Raw genomic sequence first — 20,978 nt, forward strand, 5'->3', positions numbered from 1 at the left:
TCCTGAATCCCAGAGCAGAGCCAGTCCTGCTGTTCATCAGGAATTTCCTGAGATGGCAACCACAGGCACTCACTGACCCACAGGGAGGCTGGGTCTGAATATACACACTGCCCCTGTGTACAGGACATTAGTTGTGGGTGTAACCAATGGGTGGGCTGTATCCAAAGTGAGGGGAGTGTCTGTGAAATCACGTATTTTGCATTGTAAAGATTTGCACAAATTGTTCTTTTCTGACTAACAGGTTTTATTTCTAGACCTACAACACGGAAATCAATGGACTTAGGGTGGATAGTGTGGAAGTTGGTCACAGGGTACAGCAGGATATAGATCAGCTGGAAAGTTGGGCACAGAAATGGCAGATGGAGTTTATTCTGGACAAGTGTCAGGTGACGCATTTTGGGAGGACAAATACAAGAGGAAAGTATACAGCACAGACTGAACCATGAGGAGTGCTGATACACAGGGGCTTCTTGGGGTGCAAGTATGTGGCTCCCTGAAAGTACAACACAATTGGGTAAGGTGGGAGAGAAGGCTTACCACATGCTGCCTTTCATTGGTTAGGGCAGTAAGTGTAAAGGTCAGCAAGTTGTGTCACAGCTGTAAGTGCCTTTCGTTGGACCACATTTGGAGTATCCTGAGCACTTCTGGTTGTCTCACTATCGGACAGATGGGGAGGCTTTGGAGAAGTTGGGAATGTCGTTTACCAGGATGGTGCCAGGATTGGAGCATATTAGCTCGAAAGGAGAGGCTTTAAAAACTTGGATTGTTTTTGGCACAAATTCGGAGTCTGAGGAGGTGACCCAAAGAAGTGTATAACATTCTGATCGGCATGGGTAAGGTGGGGGGTCAGTGCCCATTTCCCAGGGGGCTAATGTCAAATACTAGTGGCTCAGATGGGAGACAGGAGGGTGAGCTTAAAGGAAATGTGTGAGGCCAGGGGTTTTTATCTACAGAGGACGGCAAGGTGCCTGGGACACACTGCCAGAGATGGATTTAGTTTAGAATGGCATCATGGTTGGCACAGACATGGAAGGTAGACACGATCTATATGGATTTCAGTAAGGCATTCGACAAGGTTCCCCATGGGAGACTGGTTAGCAAGGTTAGATCTCATGCAATACAGGGAGAACTAGCCATTTGGATAAGAACTGCTTTGATATTGAAGGCAGAGGGTGGTGGTGGAGGGTTGTTTTTCAGACTGAGGCCTGTGACCAGTGGAGTGCCACAAGGATCGGTGCTGGGCCCTCTACTTTTCATCATTTACATACCGTACATTCTCAAGTAATAGTCAATTTGTTGTCGAATTTTTAAGTTTAACTTTATGGGGTTGACTATTACATGGATACTACTTTTGAGGGGCTGAAATTCCCACCCATCAAAATTCTATTGCTATCATGAACAGAAACCCAACTGATCTCTAAATGCATAAAGGACAAAAGAAAACAAATTATAATAATTCTGAAAACCTGGGGCAGAACGTAACGGCCAGCACATTGACTCTCCAACATTGATCTGTTAGCTGTGAAGAACTGGGGTCGACTTTAATTCGTGATATATGGAAAATGCAGGTTATTTGGACAAAAGGTGGGGGTCTACTTTTACATGAGATTAACAATTACTTGGGTATATATGGTAAATGATTTGGAGGTGAACACAGGAGGTATATTTAGTAAATTTGCAGATGACACTAAAATTGGAGGTGTAGTGGACAGCGAAGAAGGTTACCTCAGATTACAACAGGATCTTGATCAGATGGGCCAATGGGCTGAGGAGTGGCAGATGAAGTTTAATTTAGATAAATGTAAGGTGCTGCATTTTGGAAAAGCAAATCTTAGCAGGACTTATACACTTAATGGTAAGGTCCTGGTTAGTGCAGCTGAACAGAGAGACATTGGATGCAGCTTCATAGCCCCTTGAAAGTGGAGTCGCAGGTAGATAGGATAGTGAAGAAGGCATTTGGTATGCTTTCCTTTATTGGTCAGAATATGGAGTACAGGAGTTGGAAGGTCATGTTGTGGCTGTACAGGACATTGGTTAGGCCACTATTGGAATATTGTGTGCAATTCTGGTCTCCTTCCTATCGGAAAGATGTTGTGAAACTTGAAAGGGTTCAGAAAAAAACTTACAAGGATGTTGCCAGGATTTGAGGATATGAACTCCAGGGAGGGGATGAACAGGCTGGGGCTGTTTTCCCTGGACCGTCGGAGGCTGATGGTTGACCTTATAGAGGTTTATAAAATCATGAGGGGCATGGATAGGGTAAATAGATAAAGTCTTTACCCTGGGGTCAGGTTGTCCAAATTAGAGGGTATAGACAATAGACAATAGGTGCAGGAGTAGGCCATTCTGCCCTTCGAGCCAGCACCACCATTCAATATGATCATGGCTGATCATCCTTAATCAGTATCCTGTTCCTGTCTTATCTCCATAACCGTTGGTTCCACTATCCTTGAGAGCTCTATCCAACTCTTTCTTAAATGAGTCCAGAGAGTGGGCCTCCACTGCCCTCTGGGGCAGAGCATTCCACACAGCCACCACTCTCTGGGTGAAGACGTTTCCCCTCATCTCTGTCCTAAATGGTCTACTCCATATTTTTAAACTGTGTCCTCTGGTTCGGTGGAAACATGTTTCCTGCCTCCAGAGTGTCCAATCCTTTAATAATCTTATATGTCTCAATCAGATCCCCTCTCAGACTTCTAAACTCAAGGGTATACAAACCCAGATGCTCCAGTCTTTCAGCGTAATATATTCCCACTATTCCAGGAATTGACCACGTGAACCTACGCTGCACTCCCTCAATAGCCAGAATGTCTTTCCTCAAATCTGGAGACCAGAACTACACACAGTACTCCAGGTGTGGTCTCACCAGGGCCCTGTACAGCTGCAGAAGAACCTCTTTGCTTCTATACTCAATTCCTCTTGTTATGAAGGCCAGCGTGCTATTAGCCTTCTTCACTACCTGCTGTACCTGCATGCTTACCTTCATTGACTGGCGTACTAGAACACCCAGATCTCTCTGTACTGCCCCTTTACCTAAATTGATTCCATTAGGTAGTAATCTGCCTTCCTGTTCTTGTCACCAAAGTGGATAACCATACATTTATCCACATTAAACTGCATCTGCCATGCATCTGCCCACTCACCTAACCTGTCCAGGTCACCCTGTAATCTCCTAACATCCTCCTCACATTTCACCCTGCCACCCAGCTTAGTATCATCAGCAAATTTGCTAATACTATTACTAATACCATCTTCTATATCATTAACATATATTGTACGAAGCTGCAGTCCCAGCACTGATCCCTGCGGTACCCCACTGGTCACTGCCTGCCATTCCGAAATGGAGCCATTTATCACTACTCTTTGTTTCCTATCAGCCAACCAACTTTCAATCCAAGTTAGTATTTTGCCCCCAATACCATGCGCCCAAAATGTGCTCACTAACCTCCTATGTGGGACTTTATCGAAAGCTTTCTGAAAGTCCAGGTACACTACATCTACTGGATCTCCCTCATCCATCTTCAGTTGCATCCTCAAAAAATTCCAGAAGATTAGTCAAGCATGATTTCCCCTTCATAAATCCATGCTGACTCTGACCTATCCTGTTACTACTATCCAGATGTGTTGTAATTTCATCCTTTATAATAGACTCCAGCATCTTTCCCACCACTGAGGTCAGACTAACTGGTCTATAATTTCCTGTTTTCTCTCTCCTTCCTTTCTTAAAAAGTGGTACAACATTAGCCACCCTCCAATCCACAGGAACTGATCCCGAATCTATCGAACTCGGGAAAATAATCACCAACGCATCCACGATTTCTCGAGCCACCTCCTTCAGTACCCTGGGATGTAGACCATCAGACCCTGGGGACTTATCAACCCTCAGACCTAACAGTCTCTCCAACACCAATTCCATTGGTTTAGGATGAGAGGGGAAAGATAAAAAAGAGACCTGAGGGGCAGCTGCCAGAGGAAGTGATGGAGGCTGGTACAATTACAACATTTAAAAGGCATCTGGATGGGTTTATGAATAGGAAGGGTTTGGAGGGATGTGGGCCAAGTGGTGGTAAATTGGGTTAGATTGGGTTGGGATATCTGGTCGGCTTGGAGGAGTTGGACCGAAGGGTCTGTTTCCGTGCTGTACGTCTCTATGACACTATGACTCTATGACTCTATAACTGTACTGTGCTGTACTGTTCTATGTTCTATGCTTTAAAATGTCTGACCATGTTCTAACTCCGCCTTCCAGCTCTGCCTACGGGCAGTTTTCATTTCCCTGAGCCCATACCCAGGCTGAACGTATCAAACACTGATGTGCACTAAAAATGGACAGATTTGGAAAGTCAGACGCAGAACAACTGAGCCCCACCTCTCCAGTGGGCAGGAGGTAGAGTCACACAGTTGTACAGCACAGAGACAGACCCTTCGGTACAGCTCATCCATGACTTTTATATGTTGTAAATGTTCCCATCTCCACCACTTCCTGTGGCAGCTTCTGCCATACACATACCACCCTCTGTGTCCAAATATTGTGGACACCATCTTGTGCCAGTACACTGTGTGCAGGCTGTGGGCTGGATGGGGTCTGCACACGCTCCCTTACCCTTCTCTCTCCTCTCGCTCAGCTGCTTCCTCTTGTTGATCCACCGGCCGATCCCGGGCTTCCTGAAGATCCTGTTGGATCTGCTCCAGCTTTGTCTCCAGCTCCTGATTGGTCACTTTCAGCTTCTCAATCTCAGCGATTGCCTCGTTGTGTTTCCTGCACAGAGAGAAAACCAAAGAGTCAGACAGACAGGGGGAGAGTCACTGACAGGGGGAAGGGTTACTGGGCACATCCATTTCAACACTATCTCATCCACCGGCATCTGAATCCCAAATCCCAGAGCAGAGCCATCCAGTTGTTCATCAGGAATTTCCTGAGATTGGGAACCTCAGGCACTCACTGATCCACAGGGAGGGTGGGTCTGAATATACACACTGCCCCTGTGTACAGGACATGGACACATTGGTTGGGTGTGTATCCAGTGGGTGGGTTGTATCCACATCAGGGGTGTGCCTATGAAGTCATGTCTTCTATATTGTAAATTTTTGCAGAAATTATTCATTTCTGTGTGTATTAGAGATTTTATTGCCAGTGCGGAAAATGGTGGAGTTGTGGATAGTGTGGAAGGCGATCACAGGATACGTGAGAATGTAGATGAGTTGGAGGATTGGGCAGAGAAATGGCAGATGGAGTTTATTCTGGATAATTGAAAGGTAATGCATCCTGGGAGGTCAAATACAAGAGAAAAGTGTACAGTACCTGGCAGGACCATTATGAGCACTGGTTTACAGAGGGATTTTGGAGTGCGAGTGCATCGCTCCCCGATAGCGGTAACGCAAATGGATGAGGTGGTAAAGAAGGCTTGCATTCATGGTCAGTGCATTGAGTATAAATGTCGACAAGTCATGTTCGAGCTGTATAAATGTTTAGCTGGAACATGTTTGGAATATTGTGTACAGTTCTGGTTGCCACACTGTCGGAAGAATGTGGAGGCTTTCGGGAATGTGCAACATGGTTCAACCGAACTATTCCTGGGATTGGAGCGTTCCAGTTATAAGGAGAGATCGGACATACATGGATTGCTTTTGCTAGAGTGTGGGAGGCTGACCGGTGAGCTGATGTCGGTATATAATTTGATGAGAGGCATGGATAGGGTGTATATTTAGGGTCTTTTTCCCTGAGTGAAAATGCCAAATACCCAGGGGGGCACAGGATTAAGTAGAGACAGGAAAATTTAATGGAGATGTGTGATGCAAGTTTTTTAAACTTGGGATGGTAGGTCCTGGAAATGACCCACAAAGTGAGATGGTAAAGACAGAGACCATTGCAATGTTTACGAAGCATTTAGACAGACACATGAACCAGGTGATAAAGGATGCACATGGAACATGGGCAGGCAGATGGCATTAGAAGAGAATCGCATCATGGTTGGCACAGACATGGTGTACTGAAGTATCTGTACTGTGCTGTACTGTCCATGTTCTCTGCTTTAAGATGTCTGCTCCATGTTATACCCCTGGCTCTCAGCACTTTCTCCAAGTGGGAGCACACACCCACACTGAGCATATCAAGTGCTGATGTGCACCAAACACAAACAGACTTTATTGAGTTAAACACACAACAACTGAGCACTACGTCTCCCGCACACAGTGAATGCAGACACCACCTTGTGCCAGTACACTGTGTGCAGGCTGTGGGCTGGATGGGGTCTGCACACGCTCCCTTACCCTTCTCTCTCCTCTCGCTCAGCTGCTTCCTCTTGTTGATCCACCGGCCGATCCCGGGCTTCCTGAAGATCCTGTTGGATCTGCTCCAGCTTTGTCTCCAGCTCCTGATTGGTCACTTTCAGCTTCTCAATCTCAGCGATTGCCTCGTTGTGTTTCCTGCACAGAGAGAAAACCAAAGAGTCAGACAGACAGGGAGAGAGTCACTGACAGGGGGAAGGGTTACTGGGCACATCCATTTCAACACTATCTCATACACCGGCATCTGAATCCCAAATCCCAGAGCAGAGCCATTCCTGCTGTTCATCAGGAATTTCCTGAGATGGCAACCACAGGCACTCACTGACCCACAGGGAGGCTGGGTCTGAATATACACACTGCCCCTGTGTACAGGACATTAGTTGTGGGTGTAACCAATGGGTGGGCTGTATCCAAAGTGAGGGGAGTGTCTGTGAAATCACGTATTTTGCATTGTAAAGATTTGCACAAATTGTTCTTTTCTGACTAACAGGTTTTATTTCTAGACCTACAACACGGAAATCAATGGACTTAGGGTGGATAGTGTGGAAGTTGGTCACAGGGTACAGCAGGATATAGATCAGCTGGAAAGTTGGGCACAGAAATGGCAGATGGAGTTTATTCTGGACAAGTGTCAGGTGACGCATTTTGGGAGGACAAATACAAGAGGAAAGTATACAGCACAGACTGAACCATGAGGAGTGCTGATACACAGGGGCTTCTTGGGGTGCAGGGACGTGGCTCCCTGAAAGTACAACACAATTGGGTAAGGTGGGAGAGAAGGCTTACCACATGCTGCCTTTCATTGGTTAGGGCAGTAAGTGTAAAGGTCAGCAAGTCGTGTCACAGCTGTAAGTGCCTTTCGTTGGACCACATTTGGAGTATTCTGAGCACTTCTGGCCGTCTCACTATCGGGCAGATGGGAAGGCTTTGGAGAAGTTGGGAATGTCGTTTACCAGGATGGTGCCAGGATTGGAGCATATTAGCTCGAAAGGAGAGGCTTTAAAAACTTGGATTGTTTTCGGCACAAATTCGGAGGCTGAGGAGGTGACCCAAAGAAGTGTATAACATCCTGATCGGCATGGGTAGGGTGGGGGGTCAGTGCCCATTTCCCAGGGGGCTAATGTCAAATACTAGTGGCTCAGATGGGAGACAGGAGGGTGGGCTTAAAGGAAATGTGTGAGGCCAGGGGTTTTATCGACAGAGGATGGTAAGGTGCCTGGGACACACTGCCAGAGATGGGTTTAGTTTAGAATGGCATCATGGTTGGCACAGACATGATAGGCAGACACGATCTATATGGATTTCAGTAAGGCGTTCGACAAGGTTCCCCATGGGAGACTGATTAGCAAGGTTAGATCTCATGCAATACTGGGAGAACTAGCCATTTGGATACAGAACTGGCTCAAAGGTAGAAGACAGAGGGTGGTGGTGGAGGGTTGTTTTTCAGACTGAGGCCTGTGACCAGTGGAGTGCCACAAGGATCGGTGCTGGGCCCTCTACATTTTGTCACTTATATATCATATGTTCTCAAGTAATAGTCAAATTTTTTGACTACTTTTTAAGGTTAAATTTATGGTGGTGACTATCACATGGATACTATTTTTGAGGGACTGAAATTCAGGCCCAGTAAATTCATTTGGTATAGGGAGCAGAAACCCAACTGATCTCTAAAAGCATAAGGGGCAGAAAACAAATTCTAATAATTCTGAAAACCCAGAGTGGAATGCAACAGCAACGGACTGGAAGACCGGGAGCAGAGTGGAATAACCAGGAGACTGGAGCACTGGAGCGGAATGTGACAGCCAGCACACTGACTCATAAACATGGATCTGTTCGCTGTGAGGCGACTTTTACACAGGGTATATGGAAAATTCCAGGTTATTTGGCCAAACATTGGGGGTCTCCTTTTCCGTAAGATCAACAATTAATTCTTTGAGGAGGTGACCAAGCATGTGGATGAGGGTAGAGCAGTGGATGTAGTGTACATGGATTTTAGTAAGGCATTTGATAAGGTTCCCCATGGTAGGCTTATGCGGAAAGTCAGGAGGCATGGGATAGGGGGAAATTTGGCCAGTTGGATAGAGAACTGGCTAACCGGTCGAAGTCAGAGAGTGGTGGTAGATGGTAAATATTCAGCCTGGAGCCCAGTTACAAGTGGAGTTCCGCAGGGATCAGTTCTGGGTCCTCTGCTGTTTGTAATTTTTATTAATGACTTGGAAGAGGGAGTCGAAGGGTGGGTCAGTAAATTTGCAGATGATACGAAGATTGGTGGAGTTGTGGATAGTGAGGAGGGCTGTTGTCTGCTGCAAAGAGACTTAGATATGATGCAGAGCTGGGCTGAGGAGTGGCAGATGGAGTTCAACCCTGTCAAGTGTGAGGTTGTCCATTTTGGAAAGACAAATAAGAATGCGGAATACAGGGTTAATGGTAGGGTTCTTAGTAAGGTTGAGGAGCAGAGGGATCTTGGGGTCTGTGTTCATGGATCTTTGAAAGTTGACACTCAGGTGGATAGAGCTTGTAAGAAGGCCTATGGTGTATTAGCGTTCATTAGCAGAGGGATTGAATTCAAGAGTCGTGAAGTGATGTTGCAGCTGTACAGGACCTTGGTTAGGCCACATTTGGAGTACAGTGTGCAGTTCTGGTCGCCTCACTTTAGGAAAGATGTGGAAGCTTTGGAGAGGGTGCAGAGAAGATTTACCAGGATGTTGCCTGGAATGGAGAATAGGTCGTACGAGGATAGGTTGAGAGTGCTAGGCCTTTTCTCATTGGTAAGGCGAAGGGTGAGGGGTGACTTGATAGAGGTTTATAAGATGATCAGAGGAATAGATAGAGTAGACAGTCAGAAACTTTTTACCCGGGTGCAACAGAGTGTTACAAGGGGACATAAATTTAAGGTGAAGGGTGGAAGGTATTAGGGGGATGTCAGGGGTAGGTTCTTTACCCAGAGAGTGGTGGGGGCATGGAATGTGCTGGCTGTGGGAGTGGCAGAGTCAGAATCATTGGTGACCTTTAAGCGGCAATTAGATAGGTACATGGATGGGTGCTTAAGCTAGGACAAATGTTCGGCACAACATCATGGGCCGAAGGGCCTGTTCTGTGCTGTATTGTTCTATGTTCTATCTTCTAATTACTTGGGTATATACGGCAAATGATTTGGAGGTGAACACAGGAGGTATATTTAGTAAATTTGCAGATGACACTAAATTTGGAGGTGTAGTGGAGAGCGAAGAAGGTTACCTCAGATTACAACAGGATCTGGACCAGATGGGCCAATGGGCTGAGGAGTGGCAGATGGAGTTTAATTTAGATAAATGTAAGGTGCTGCATTTTGGAAAAGCAAATCTTAGCAGGACTTATTCACTTAATGGTAAGGTCCTGGTTCGTGCAGCTGAACAGAGAGACCTTGGAGTGCAAGTTCATAGCTCCTTGGAAGTGCAGTCACAGGTAGATAGGATAGTGAAGAAGGTGTTTGGTATGCTTTCCTTTATCGGTCAGAGTATTGAGTACAGGAGTTGGGAGGTCATGTTGTGGCTGTACAGGACATTGGTTAGGCCACTGTTGGAATATTGTGTGCAATTCTGGTCTCCTTCCAATCGGAAAAATGTTGTGAAACTTGAAAGGGTTCAGAAAAGATTTACAAGGATGTTGCCAGGATTTGAGGATATGAACTCCAGGGAGGGGATGAACAGGCTGGGGCTGTTTTCCCTGGACCGTCGGAGGCTGAGGGTTGAGCTTATAGAGGTTTATAAAATCATGAGGGGCATAGATAGGATAAATAGACAAAGTCTTTACCCTGGGGTCAGGTTGTCCAGAACGAGAGGGCATAGACAATAGACAATAGGTGCAGGAGTAGGCCATTCAGCCCTTCGAGCCAGCACCACCATTCAATATGATCATGGCTGATCATCCTTAATCAGTATCCTGTTCCTGTCTTATCTCCATAACCCTTGATTCCACTATCCTTGAGAGCTCTATCCAACTCTTTCTTAAATGAGTCCAGAGACTGGGCCTCCACTGCCCTCTGGGGCAGAGCATTCCACACAGCCACCACTCTCTGGGTGAAGAGGTTTCTCCTCATCTCTGTCCTAAATGGTCTACCCTGTATTTTTAAGCTGTGTCCTCTGGTTCGGCACTCACCCATCAGCGGAAACATGTTTCCTGCCTCTAGAGTGTCCAATCCTTTAATAATCTTATATGTCTCAATCAGATCCCCTCTCAGTCTTCTAAACTCAAGGGTATACAAGCCCAGTCACCCCAATCTTTCAGCGTAAGGTAGTCCCACCATTCCAGGAATTGACCTCGTGAACCTACGCTGCACTCCCTCATTAGCCAGAATGTCTTTCCTCAAATTTGGAGACCAGAACTGCACACAGTACTCCAGGTGTGGTCTCACCAGGGCCCTGTACAGCTGCAGAAGAACCTCTTTGCTTCTATACTCAATCCCTCTTGTCATGAAGGCCAGCATGCTATTAGCCGTCTTCACTACCTGCTGTACCTGCATGCTTACCTTCATTGACTGGTGTACAACAACACCCAGATCTCTTTGTACTGCCCCTTTACCTAAATTGATTCCATTTAGGTAGTAATCTACCTTCCTGTTCTTACCACCAAAGTGGATAACCATACATTTATCCACATTAAACTGCATCTGCCATGCATCTGACCACTCACCTAACCTGTCCAGGTCACCCTGTAATCTCCTAACATCCTGCTCACATTTCACCCTGCCACCCAGCTTAGTATCATCAGCAAATTTGCTAATACTATTACTAATACCATCTTCTATATCATTAACATATATTGTACGAAGCTGCAGTCCCAGCACTGATCCCTGCGGTACCCCACTGGTCACTGCCTGCCATTCCAAAATGGAGCCATTTATCACTACTCTTTGTTTCCTGTCAACCAACCAACCTTCACTCCAAGTTAGTATTTTGCCCCCAATACCATGCGCCCTAAATTTGCTCACTAACCTCCTATTGGGACTTTATCAAAAGCTTGCTGAAAGTCCAGGTACACCACATCTACTGGATCTCCCTCATCCATCTTCAGAGTTACATCCTCAAAAAATTCCAGATTAGTCAAGCATGATTTCCCCTTCATAAATCCATGCTGACTCTGACCTATCCTGTTACTACTATCCAGATGTGTCATAATTTCATCCTTTATAATAGACTCCAGCACCTTTCCCACCACTGAGGTCAGACTATCTGGTCTATAATTTCCTGCTTTCTCTCTCCTTCCTTTCTTAAAAAGTGGTACAACATTAGACACCCTCCAATCCGCAGGAACTGATCCCGAATCTATCGACCTCTGGGAAATAATCACCAACGCATCCACGATTTCTTGAGCCACCTCCTTCAGTACCCTGGGATGTAGACCATCAGGCCCTGGGGACTTATCAACCCTCAGACCTAACAGTCTCTCCAACACCAATTCCACAGGTTTAGGATGAGAGGGGAAAGATAAAAAAGAGACCTGAGGGGCAGCTGCCAGAGGAAGTGATGGAGGCTGGTACAATTACAACATTTAAAAGGCATCTGGATGGGTTTATGAATAGGAAGGGTTTGGAGGGATATGGGCCAAGTGGTGGCAAATTGGGTTAGATTGGGTTGGGATATCTGGTCAGCATGGACGAGTTGGACCGAAGGGTCTGTTTCCGTGCTGTACGTCTCTATGACACTATGACTCTATGACTCTATAACTGTACTGTGCTGTACTGTTCTATGTTCTATGCTTTAAAATGTCTGACCATGTTCTAACTCCGCCTTCCAGCTCTGCCTACGGGCAGTTTTCATTTCCCTGAGCCCATACCCAGGCTGAACGTATCAAACACTGATGTGCACTAAAAATGGACAGATTTGGAAAGTCAGACACAGAACAACTGAGCCCCACCTCTCCAGTGGGCAGGAGGTAGAGTCACACAGTTGTACAGCACAGAGACAGACCCTTCGGTACAGCTCATCCATGACTTTTATATGTTGTAAATGTCCCCATCTCCACCACTTCCTGTGGCAGATTCTGCCATACACATACCACCCTCTGTGTCCTAATGTTGTGGACACCAACTTGTGCCAGTACACTGTGTGCAGGCTGTGGGCTGGATGGGGTCTGCACACGCTCCCTCACCCTTCTCTCTCCTCTCGCTCAGCTGCTTCCTCTTGTTGATCCACCGGCCGATCCTGGGCTTCCTGAAGATCCTGTTGGATCTGATCCAGCTTTGTCTCCAGCTCCTGATTGGTCACTTTCAGCTTCTCAATCTCAGCGATTGCCTCGTTGTGTTTACTGCACAGAGAGAAAACCAAAGAGTCAGACAGACAGGGAGAGAGTCACTGACAGGGGGAAGGGTTACTGGGCACATCCATTTCAACACTATCTCATACACCGGCATCTGAATCCCAAATCCCAGAGCAGAGCCATTCCTGCTGTTCATCAGGAATTTCCTGGGATGACAACCACAGGCACTCACTGACCCACAGGGAGGGTGGGTCTGAATATACACACTGCCCCTGTGTACAGGACATGGACACATTGGTTGGGTGTGTATCCAGTGGGTGGGTTGTATCCACATCAGGGGTGTGCCTATGAAGTCATGTCTTCCAAATTGTAAATTTTTGCAGAAATTATTCATTTCTGTGTGTATTAGAGATTTTATTGGCAGTGCAGAAAATGGTGGAGTTGTGGATAGTGTGGAAGGCGATCACAGGATACATGAGAATGTAGATGAGTTGGAGGATTGGGCAGAGTCATGGCAGATGGAGTTTATTCTGGATAATTGAAAGGTAATGCATCTTGGGAGGTCAAATACAAGAGAAAAGTGTACAGTACATGGCAGGACCATTATGAGCACTGGTTTACAGAGGGATTTTGGAGTGCGAGTGCATCGCTCCCCGATAGCGGTAACGCAAATGGATGAGGTGGTAAAGAAGGCTTGTATTCATGGTCAGTGCATTGAGTATAAATGTCGACAAGTCATGTTCGAGCTGTATAAATGTTTAGCTGGAACATGTTTGGAATATTGTGTACAGTTCTGGTTGCCACACTGTCGGAAGAATGTGGAGGCTTTTGGGAATGTGCAATATGGTTCAACCGAACTATTCCTGGGATTGGAGCGTTCCAGTTATAAGGAGAGATCGGACATACATGGATTGCTTTTGCTAGAGTGTGGGAGGCTGACCGGTGAGCTGATGTCGGTATATAATTTGATGAGAGGCATGGATAGGGTGTATATTTAGGGTCTTTTTCCCTGAGTGAAAATGCCAAATACCCAGGGGGGCACAGGATTAAGTAGAGACAGGAAAATTTAATGGAGATGTGTGATGCAAGTTTTTTACATTTGGGATGGTAGGTCCTGGAAATGACCCACAAAGTGAGATGGTAAAGACAGAGACCATTGCAATGTTTACGAAGCATTTAGACAGACACATGAACCAGGTGATAAAGGAGGCACATGGAACATGGGCAGGCAGATGGCATTAGAAGAGAATCGCATCATGGTTGGCACAGACATGGTGTACTGAAGTATCTGTACTGTGCTGTACTGTCCATGTTCTCTGCTTTAAGATGTCTGCTCCATGTTATACCCCTGGCTCTCAGCTCTGTCTCCAAGTGGGAGCACACACCCACACTGAGCATATCAAGTGCTGATGTGCACCAAACACAAACAGACTTTATAGAGTTAAACACACAACAACTGAGCACTACGTCTCCCGCGCACAGTGAATGCAGACACCACCTTGTGCCAGTACATTGTGTACAGGCTGTGGGCTGGATGGGGTCTGCACACGCTCCCTTACCCTTCTCTCTCCTCTCGCTCAGCTGCTTCCTCTTGTTGATCCACCAGCCGATCCCGGGCTTCCTGAAGATCCTGTTGGATCTGCTCCAGCTTTGTCTCCAGCTCCTGATTGGTCACTTTCAGCTTCTCAATCTCAGCGATTGCCTCGTTGTGTTTACTGCACAGAGAGAAAACCAAAGAGTCAGACAGACAGGGGGAGAGAGTCACTGACAGGGGGAAGGGTTACTGGACACATCCATTTCAACACTATCTCATACACCGGCATCTGAATCCCAAATCCCAGAGCAGAGCCATTCCTGCTGTTCATCAGGAATTTCCTGGGATGACAACCACAGGCACTCACTGACCCACAGGGAGGCTGGGTCTGGACATTCACACTGACCCTGTGCACAGGACATTAGTTGGGAGTGTAACCAATGGGTGGGCTGTATCCAAACTGAGGGGTGTGTCTGTGAAATCACGTATTTTGCATTGTAAAGATTTGCAGAAATTGTTCTTTTCTGACTAACAGGTTTTATTTCTAGACCTCCAACACGGAAATCAATGGACTTAGGGTGGATAGTGTGGAAGTTGGTCACAGGGTACAGCAGGATATAGATCAGCTGGAAAGGTGGGCACAGAAATGGCAGATGGAGTTTATTCTGGACAAGTGTCAGGTGACGCATTTTGGGAGGACAAATACAAGAGGAAAGTATACAGCACAGACTGAACCATGAGGAGTGCTGATACACAGGGGCTTCTTGGGGTGCAAGTACGTGGCTCCCTGAAAGTACAACACAATTGGGTAAGGTGGGAGAGAAGGCTTACCACATGCTGCCTTTCATTGGTTAGGGCAGTAAGTGTAAAGGTCAGCAAGTCGTGTCACAGCTGTAAGTGCCTTTCGTTGGACCACATTTGGAGTATCCTGAGCACTTCTGGCCGTCTCACTATCGGACAGATGGGGAGGCTTTGGAGAAGTTGGGAATGTCGTTTACCAGGATGGTGCAAGGATTGGAGCATATTAGCTCGAAAGGAGAGGCTTTAAAAACTTGGATTGTTTTCGGCACAAATTCGGAGGCTGAGGAGGTGACCCAAAGAAGTGTATAACATCCTGATCGGCATGGGTAGGGTGGGGGGTCAGTGCCCATTTCCCAGGGGGCTAATGTCAAATACTAGTGGCTCAGATGGGAGACAGGAGGGTGGGCTTAAAGGAAATGTGTGAGGCCAGGGGTTTTATCTACAGAGGATGGCAAGGTGCCTGGGACACACTGCCAGAGATGGGTTTAGTTTAGAATGGCATCATGGTTGGCACAGATATGATAGGCAGACACGATCTATATGGATTTCAGTGAGGCGTTCGACAAGGTTCCCCATGGGAGACTGATTAGCAAGGTTAGATCTCATGCAATACTGGGAGAACTAGCCATTTGGATACAGAACTGGCTCAAAGGTAGAAGACAGAGGGTGGTGGTGGAGGGTTGTTTTTCAGACTGAGGCCTGTGACCAGTGGAGTGCCACAAGGATTGGTGCTGGGCCCTCTACATTTTGTCACTTATATATCATATGTTCTCAAGTAATAGTCAAATTTTTTGACTACTTTTTAAGGTTAAAGTTATGGTGGTGACTATCACATGGATACTATTTTTGAGGGACTGAAATTCACGCCCAGTAAATTCATTTGGTATAGGCAGCAGAAACCCAACTGATCTCTAAAAGCATAAGGGGCAGAAAACAAATTCTAATAATTCTGAAAACCCAGAGTGGAATGCAACAGCAACGGAGTGGAAGACCGGGAGCAGAGTGAAATAACCAGGAGACTGGAGCACTGGAGCGGAATGTGACAGCCAGCACACTGACTCATAAACATGGATCTGTTCGCTGTGAGGCGACTTTTACACAGGGTATATGGAAAATTCCAGGTTATTTGGCCAAACATTGGGGGTCTCCTTTTCCGTAAGATCAACAATTAATTCTTTGAGGAGGTGACCAAGCATGTGGATGAGGGTAGAGCAGTGGATGTAGTATACATGGATTTTAGTAAGGCATTTGATAAGGTTCCCCATGGTAGGCTTATGCGGAAAGTCAGGAGGCATGGGATAGGGGGAAATTTGGCCAGTTGGATAGAGAACTGGCTAACCGGTCGAAGTCAGAGAGTGGTGGTAGATGGTAAATATTCAGCCTGGAGCCCAGTTACAAGTGGAGTTCCGCAGGGATCAGTTCTGGGTCCTCTGCTGTTTGTAATTTTTATTAATGACTTGGAAGAGGGAGTCGAAGGGTGGGTCAGTAAATTTGCAGATGATACGAAGATTGGTGGAGTTGTGGATAGTGAGGAGGGCTGTTGTCTGCTGCAAAGAGACTTAGATATGATGCAGAGCTGGGCTGAGGAGTGGCAGATGGAGTTCAACCCTGTCAAGTGTGAGGTTGTCCATTTTGGAAAGACAAATAAGAATGCGGAATACAGGGTTAATGGTAGGGTTCTTAGTAAGGTTGAGGAGCAGAGGGATCTTGGGGTCTGTGTTCATGGATCTTTGAAAGTTGACACTCAGGTGGATAGAGCTTGTAAGAAGGCCTATGGTGTATTAGCGTTCATTAGCAGAGGGATTGAATTCAAGAGTCGTGAAGTGATGTTGCAGCTGTACAGGACCTTGGTTAGGCCACATTTGGAGTACAGTGTGCAGTTCTGGTCGCCTCACTTTAGGAAAGATGTGGAAGCTTTGGAGAGGGTGCAGAGAAGATTTACCAGGATGTTGCCTGGAATGGAGAATAGGTCGTACGAGGATAGGTTGAGAGTGCTAGGCCTTTTCTCATTGGTAAGGCGAAGGGTGAGGGGTGACTTGATAGAGGTTTATAAGATGATCAGAGGAATAGATAGAGTAGACAGTCAGAAACTTTTTACCCGGGTGCAACAGAGTGTTACAAGGGGACATAAATTTAAGGTGAAGGGTGGAAGGTATTAGGGGGATGTCAGGGGTAGGTTCTTTACCCAGAGAGTGGTGGGGGCATGGAATGTGCTGGCTGTGGGAGTGGCAGAGTCAGAATCATTGGTGACCTTTAAGCGGCAATTAGATAGGTACATGGATGGGTGCTTAAGCTAGGACAAATGTTCGGCACAACATCGTGGGCCGAAGGGCCTGTTCTGTGCTGTATTGTTCTATGTTCTATCTTCTAATTACTTGGGTATATACGGCAAATGATTTGGAGGTGAACACAGGAGGTATATTTAGTAAATTTGCAGATGACACTAAATTTGGAGGTGTAGTGGAGAGCGAAGAAGGTTACCTCAGATTACAACAGGATCTGGACCAGATGGGCCAATGGGCTGAGGAGTGGCAGATGGAGTTTAATTTAGATAAATGTAAGGTGCTGCATTTTGGAAAAGCAAATCTTAGCAGGACTTATTCACTTAATGGTAAGGTCCTGGTTCGTGCAGCTGAACAGAGAGACCTTGGAGTGCAAGTTCATAGCTCCTTGGAAGTGCAGTCACAGGTAGATAGGATAGTGAAGAAGGTGTTTGGTATGCTTTCCTTTATCGGTCAGAGTATTGAGTACAGGAGTTGGGAGGTCATGTTGTGGCTGTACAGGACATTGGTTAGGCCACTGTTGGAATATTGTGTGCAATTCTGGTCTCCTTCCAATCGGAAAAATGTTGTGAAACTTGAAAGGGTTCAGAAAAGATTTACAAGGATGTTGCCAGAATTTGAGGATATGAACTCCAGGGAGGGGATGAACAGGCTGGGGCTGTTTTCCCTGGACCGTCGGAGGCTGAGGGTTGAGCTTATAGAGGTTTATAAAATCATGAGGGGCATAGATAGGATAAATAGACAAAGTCTTTACCCTGGGGTCAGGTTGTCCAGAACGAGAGGGCATAGACAATAGACAATAGGTGCAGGAGTAGGCCATTCAGCCCTTCGAGCCAGCACCACCATTCAATATGATCATGGCTGATCATCCTTAATCAGTATCCTGTTCCTGTCTTATCTCCATAACCCTTGGTTCCACTATCCTTGAGAGCTCTATCCAACTCTTTCTTAAATGAGTCCAGAGACTGGGCCTCCACTGCCCTCTGGGGCAGAGCATTCCACACAGCCACCACTCTCTGGGTGAAGAGGTTTCTCCTCATCTTTGTCCTAAATGGTCTACCCTGTATTTTTAAGCTGTGTCCTCTGGTTCGGCACTCACCCATCAGCGGAAACATGTTTCCTGCCTCTAGAGTGTCCAATCCTTTAATAATCTTATATGTCTCAATCAGATCCCCTCTCAGTCTTCTAAACTCAAGGGTATACAAGCCCAGTCACCCCAATCTTTCAGCGTAAGGTAGTCCCACCATTCCAGGAATTGACCTCGTGAACCTACGCTGCACTCCCTCATTAGCCAGAATGTCTTTACTCAAATTTGGAGACCAAAACTGCACACAGTACTCCAGGTGTGGTCTCACCAGGGCCCTGTACAGCTGCAGAAGAACCTCTTTGCTTCTATACTCAATCCCTCTTGTCATGAAGGCCAGCATGCTATTAGCCGTCTTCACTACCTGCTGTACCTGCATGCTTACCTTCATTGACTGGTGTACAACAACACCCAGATCTCTTTGTACTGCCCCTTTACCTAAATTGATTCCATTTAGGTAGTAATCTGCCTTCCTGTTCTTACCACCAAAGTGGATAACCATACATTTATCCACATTAAACTGCATCTGCCATGCATCTGACCACTCACCTAACCTGTCCAGGTCACCCTGTAATCTCCTAACATCCTGCTCACATTTCGCCCTGCCACCCAGCTTAGTATCATCAGCAAATTTGCTAATACTATTACTAATACCATCTTCTATATCATTAACATATATTGTACGAAGCTGCAGTCCCAGCACTGATCCCTGCGGTACCCCACTGGTCACTGCCTGCCATTCCAAAATGGAGCCATTTATCACTACTCTTTGTTTCCTGTCAACCAACCAACCTTCACTCCAAGTTAGTATTTTGCCCCCAATACCATGCGCCCTAAATTTGCTCACTAACCTCCTATTGGGACTTTATCAAAAGCTTGCTGAAAGTCCAGGTACACCACATCTACTGGATCTCCCTCATCCATCTTCAGAGTTACATCCTCAAAAAATTCCAGATTAGTCAAGCATGATTTCCCCTTCATAAATCCATGCTGACTCTGACCTATCCTGTTACTACTATCCAGATGTGTCATAATTTCATCCTTTATAATAGACTCCAGCACCTTTCCCACCACTGAGGTCAGACTATCTGGTCTATAATTTCCTGCTTTCTCTCTCCTTCCTTTCTTAAAAAGTGGTACAACATTAGACACCCTCCAATCCGCAGGAACTGATCCCGAATCTATCGACCTCTGGGAAATAATCACCAACGCATCCACGATTTCTTGAGCCACCTCCTTCAGTACCCTGGGATGTAGACCATCAGGCCCTGGGGACTTATCAACCCTCAGACCTAACAGTCTCTCCAACACCAATTCCACAGGTTTAGGATGAGAGGGGAAAGATAAAAAAGAGACCTGAGGGGCAGCTGCCAGAGGAAGTGATGGAGGCTGGTACAATTACAACATTTAAAAGGCATCTGGATGGGTTTATGAATAGGAAGGGTTTGGAGGGATATGGGCCAAGTGGTGGCAAATTGGGTTAGATTGGGTTGGGATATCTGGTCAGCATGGACGAGTTGGACCGAAGGGTCTGTTTCCGTGCTGTACGTCTCTGTGACACTATGACTCTATGACTCTATAACTGTACTGTGCTGTACTGTTCTATGTTCTATGCTTTAAAATGTCTGACCATGTTCTAACTCCGCCTTCCAACTCTGCCTACGGGCAGTTTTCATTTCCCTGAGCCCATACCCAGGCTGAACGTATCAAACACTGATGTGCACTAAAAATGGACAGATTTGGAAAGTCAGACACAGAACAACTGAGCCCCACCTCTCCAGTGGGCAGGAGGTAGAGTCACACAGTTGTACAGCACAGAGACAGACCCTTCGGTACAGCTCATCCATGACTTTTATATGTTGTAAATGTCCCCATCTCCACCACTTCCTGTGGCAGCTTCTGCCACACACATACCACCCTCTGTGTCCCAATATTGCGGACACCATCTTGTGCCAGTACACTGTGTACAGGCTGTGGGCTGGATGGGGTCTGCACACGCTCCCTTACCCTTCTCTCTCCTCTCGCTCAGCTGCTTCCTCTTGTTGATCCACCAGCCGATCCCGGGCTTCCTGAAGATCCTGTTGGATCTGCTCCAGCTTTGTCTCCAGCTCCTGATTGGTCACTTTCAGCTTCTCAATCTCAGCGATTGCCTCGTTGTGTTTACTGCACAGAGAGAAAACCAAAGAGTCAGACAGACAGGGGGAGAGTCACTGACAGGGGGAAGGGTTACTGGGCACATCCATTTCAACACTATCTCATACACCGGCATCTGAATCCCAAATCCCAGAGCACAGCCATCCAGTTGCTCATCAGGAATTTCCTGAGATTGGGAACCTCAGGCACTCACTGACCCACAGGGAGGCTGGGTCTGAATATACACACTGCCCCTGTGTACAGGACATGGACACATTGGTTGGGTGTGTATCCAGTGGGTGGGTTGTATCCACATCAGGGGTGTGCCTATGAAGTCATGTCTTCTATATTGTAAATTTTTGCAGAAATTATTCATTTCTGTGTGTATTAGAGATTTTATTGGCAGTGCAGAAAATGGTGGAGTTGTGGATAGTGTGGAAGGTGATCAGAGGATACATGAGGATGTAGATGAGTTGGAGGATTGGGCAGAGAAATGGCAGATGGAGTTTATTCTGGATAATTGAAAGGTAATGCATCTTGGGAGGTCAAATACAAGAGAAAAGTGTACAGTACATGGCAGGACCATTATGAGCACTGGTTTACAGAGGGATTTTGGAGT

General features: G+C 46.4%; 1 protein-coding gene across 1 annotated transcript in view; it reads right to left on the minus strand.

Moving 5' to 3' along the window:
• Window positions 1-20,978, minus strand: part of LOC122546376 (uncharacterized) — a 217,389-nt gene that overhangs the window by 103,215 nt on the left and 93,196 nt on the right. The window contains exons 17-21 of the mRNA XM_087973794.1: window positions 20,234-20,389; window positions 14,085-14,240; window positions 12,418-12,573; window positions 6,271-6,426; window positions 4,604-4,759 (exon numbers count right to left, since the gene is read on the minus strand). Of these exons, the coding sequence (XP_087829920.1) occupies window positions 4,604-4,759; window positions 6,271-6,426; window positions 12,418-12,573; window positions 14,085-14,240; window positions 20,234-20,389 (780 nt within the window). The remainder of the gene's footprint in view (window positions 1-4,603; window positions 4,760-6,270; window positions 6,427-12,417; window positions 12,574-14,084; window positions 14,241-20,233; window positions 20,390-20,978) is intronic.

The sequence above is a fragment of the Chiloscyllium plagiosum genome, unplaced genomic scaffold (genome assembly GCF_037043375.1).
Source record: "Chiloscyllium plagiosum isolate Xiang-an unplaced genomic scaffold, Cpla_swu_hap1 HiC_scaffold_26, whole genome shotgun sequence".
Classification (NCBI taxonomy): Eukaryota; Metazoa; Chordata; class Chondrichthyes; order Orectolobiformes; family Hemiscylliidae; genus Chiloscyllium; species Chiloscyllium plagiosum.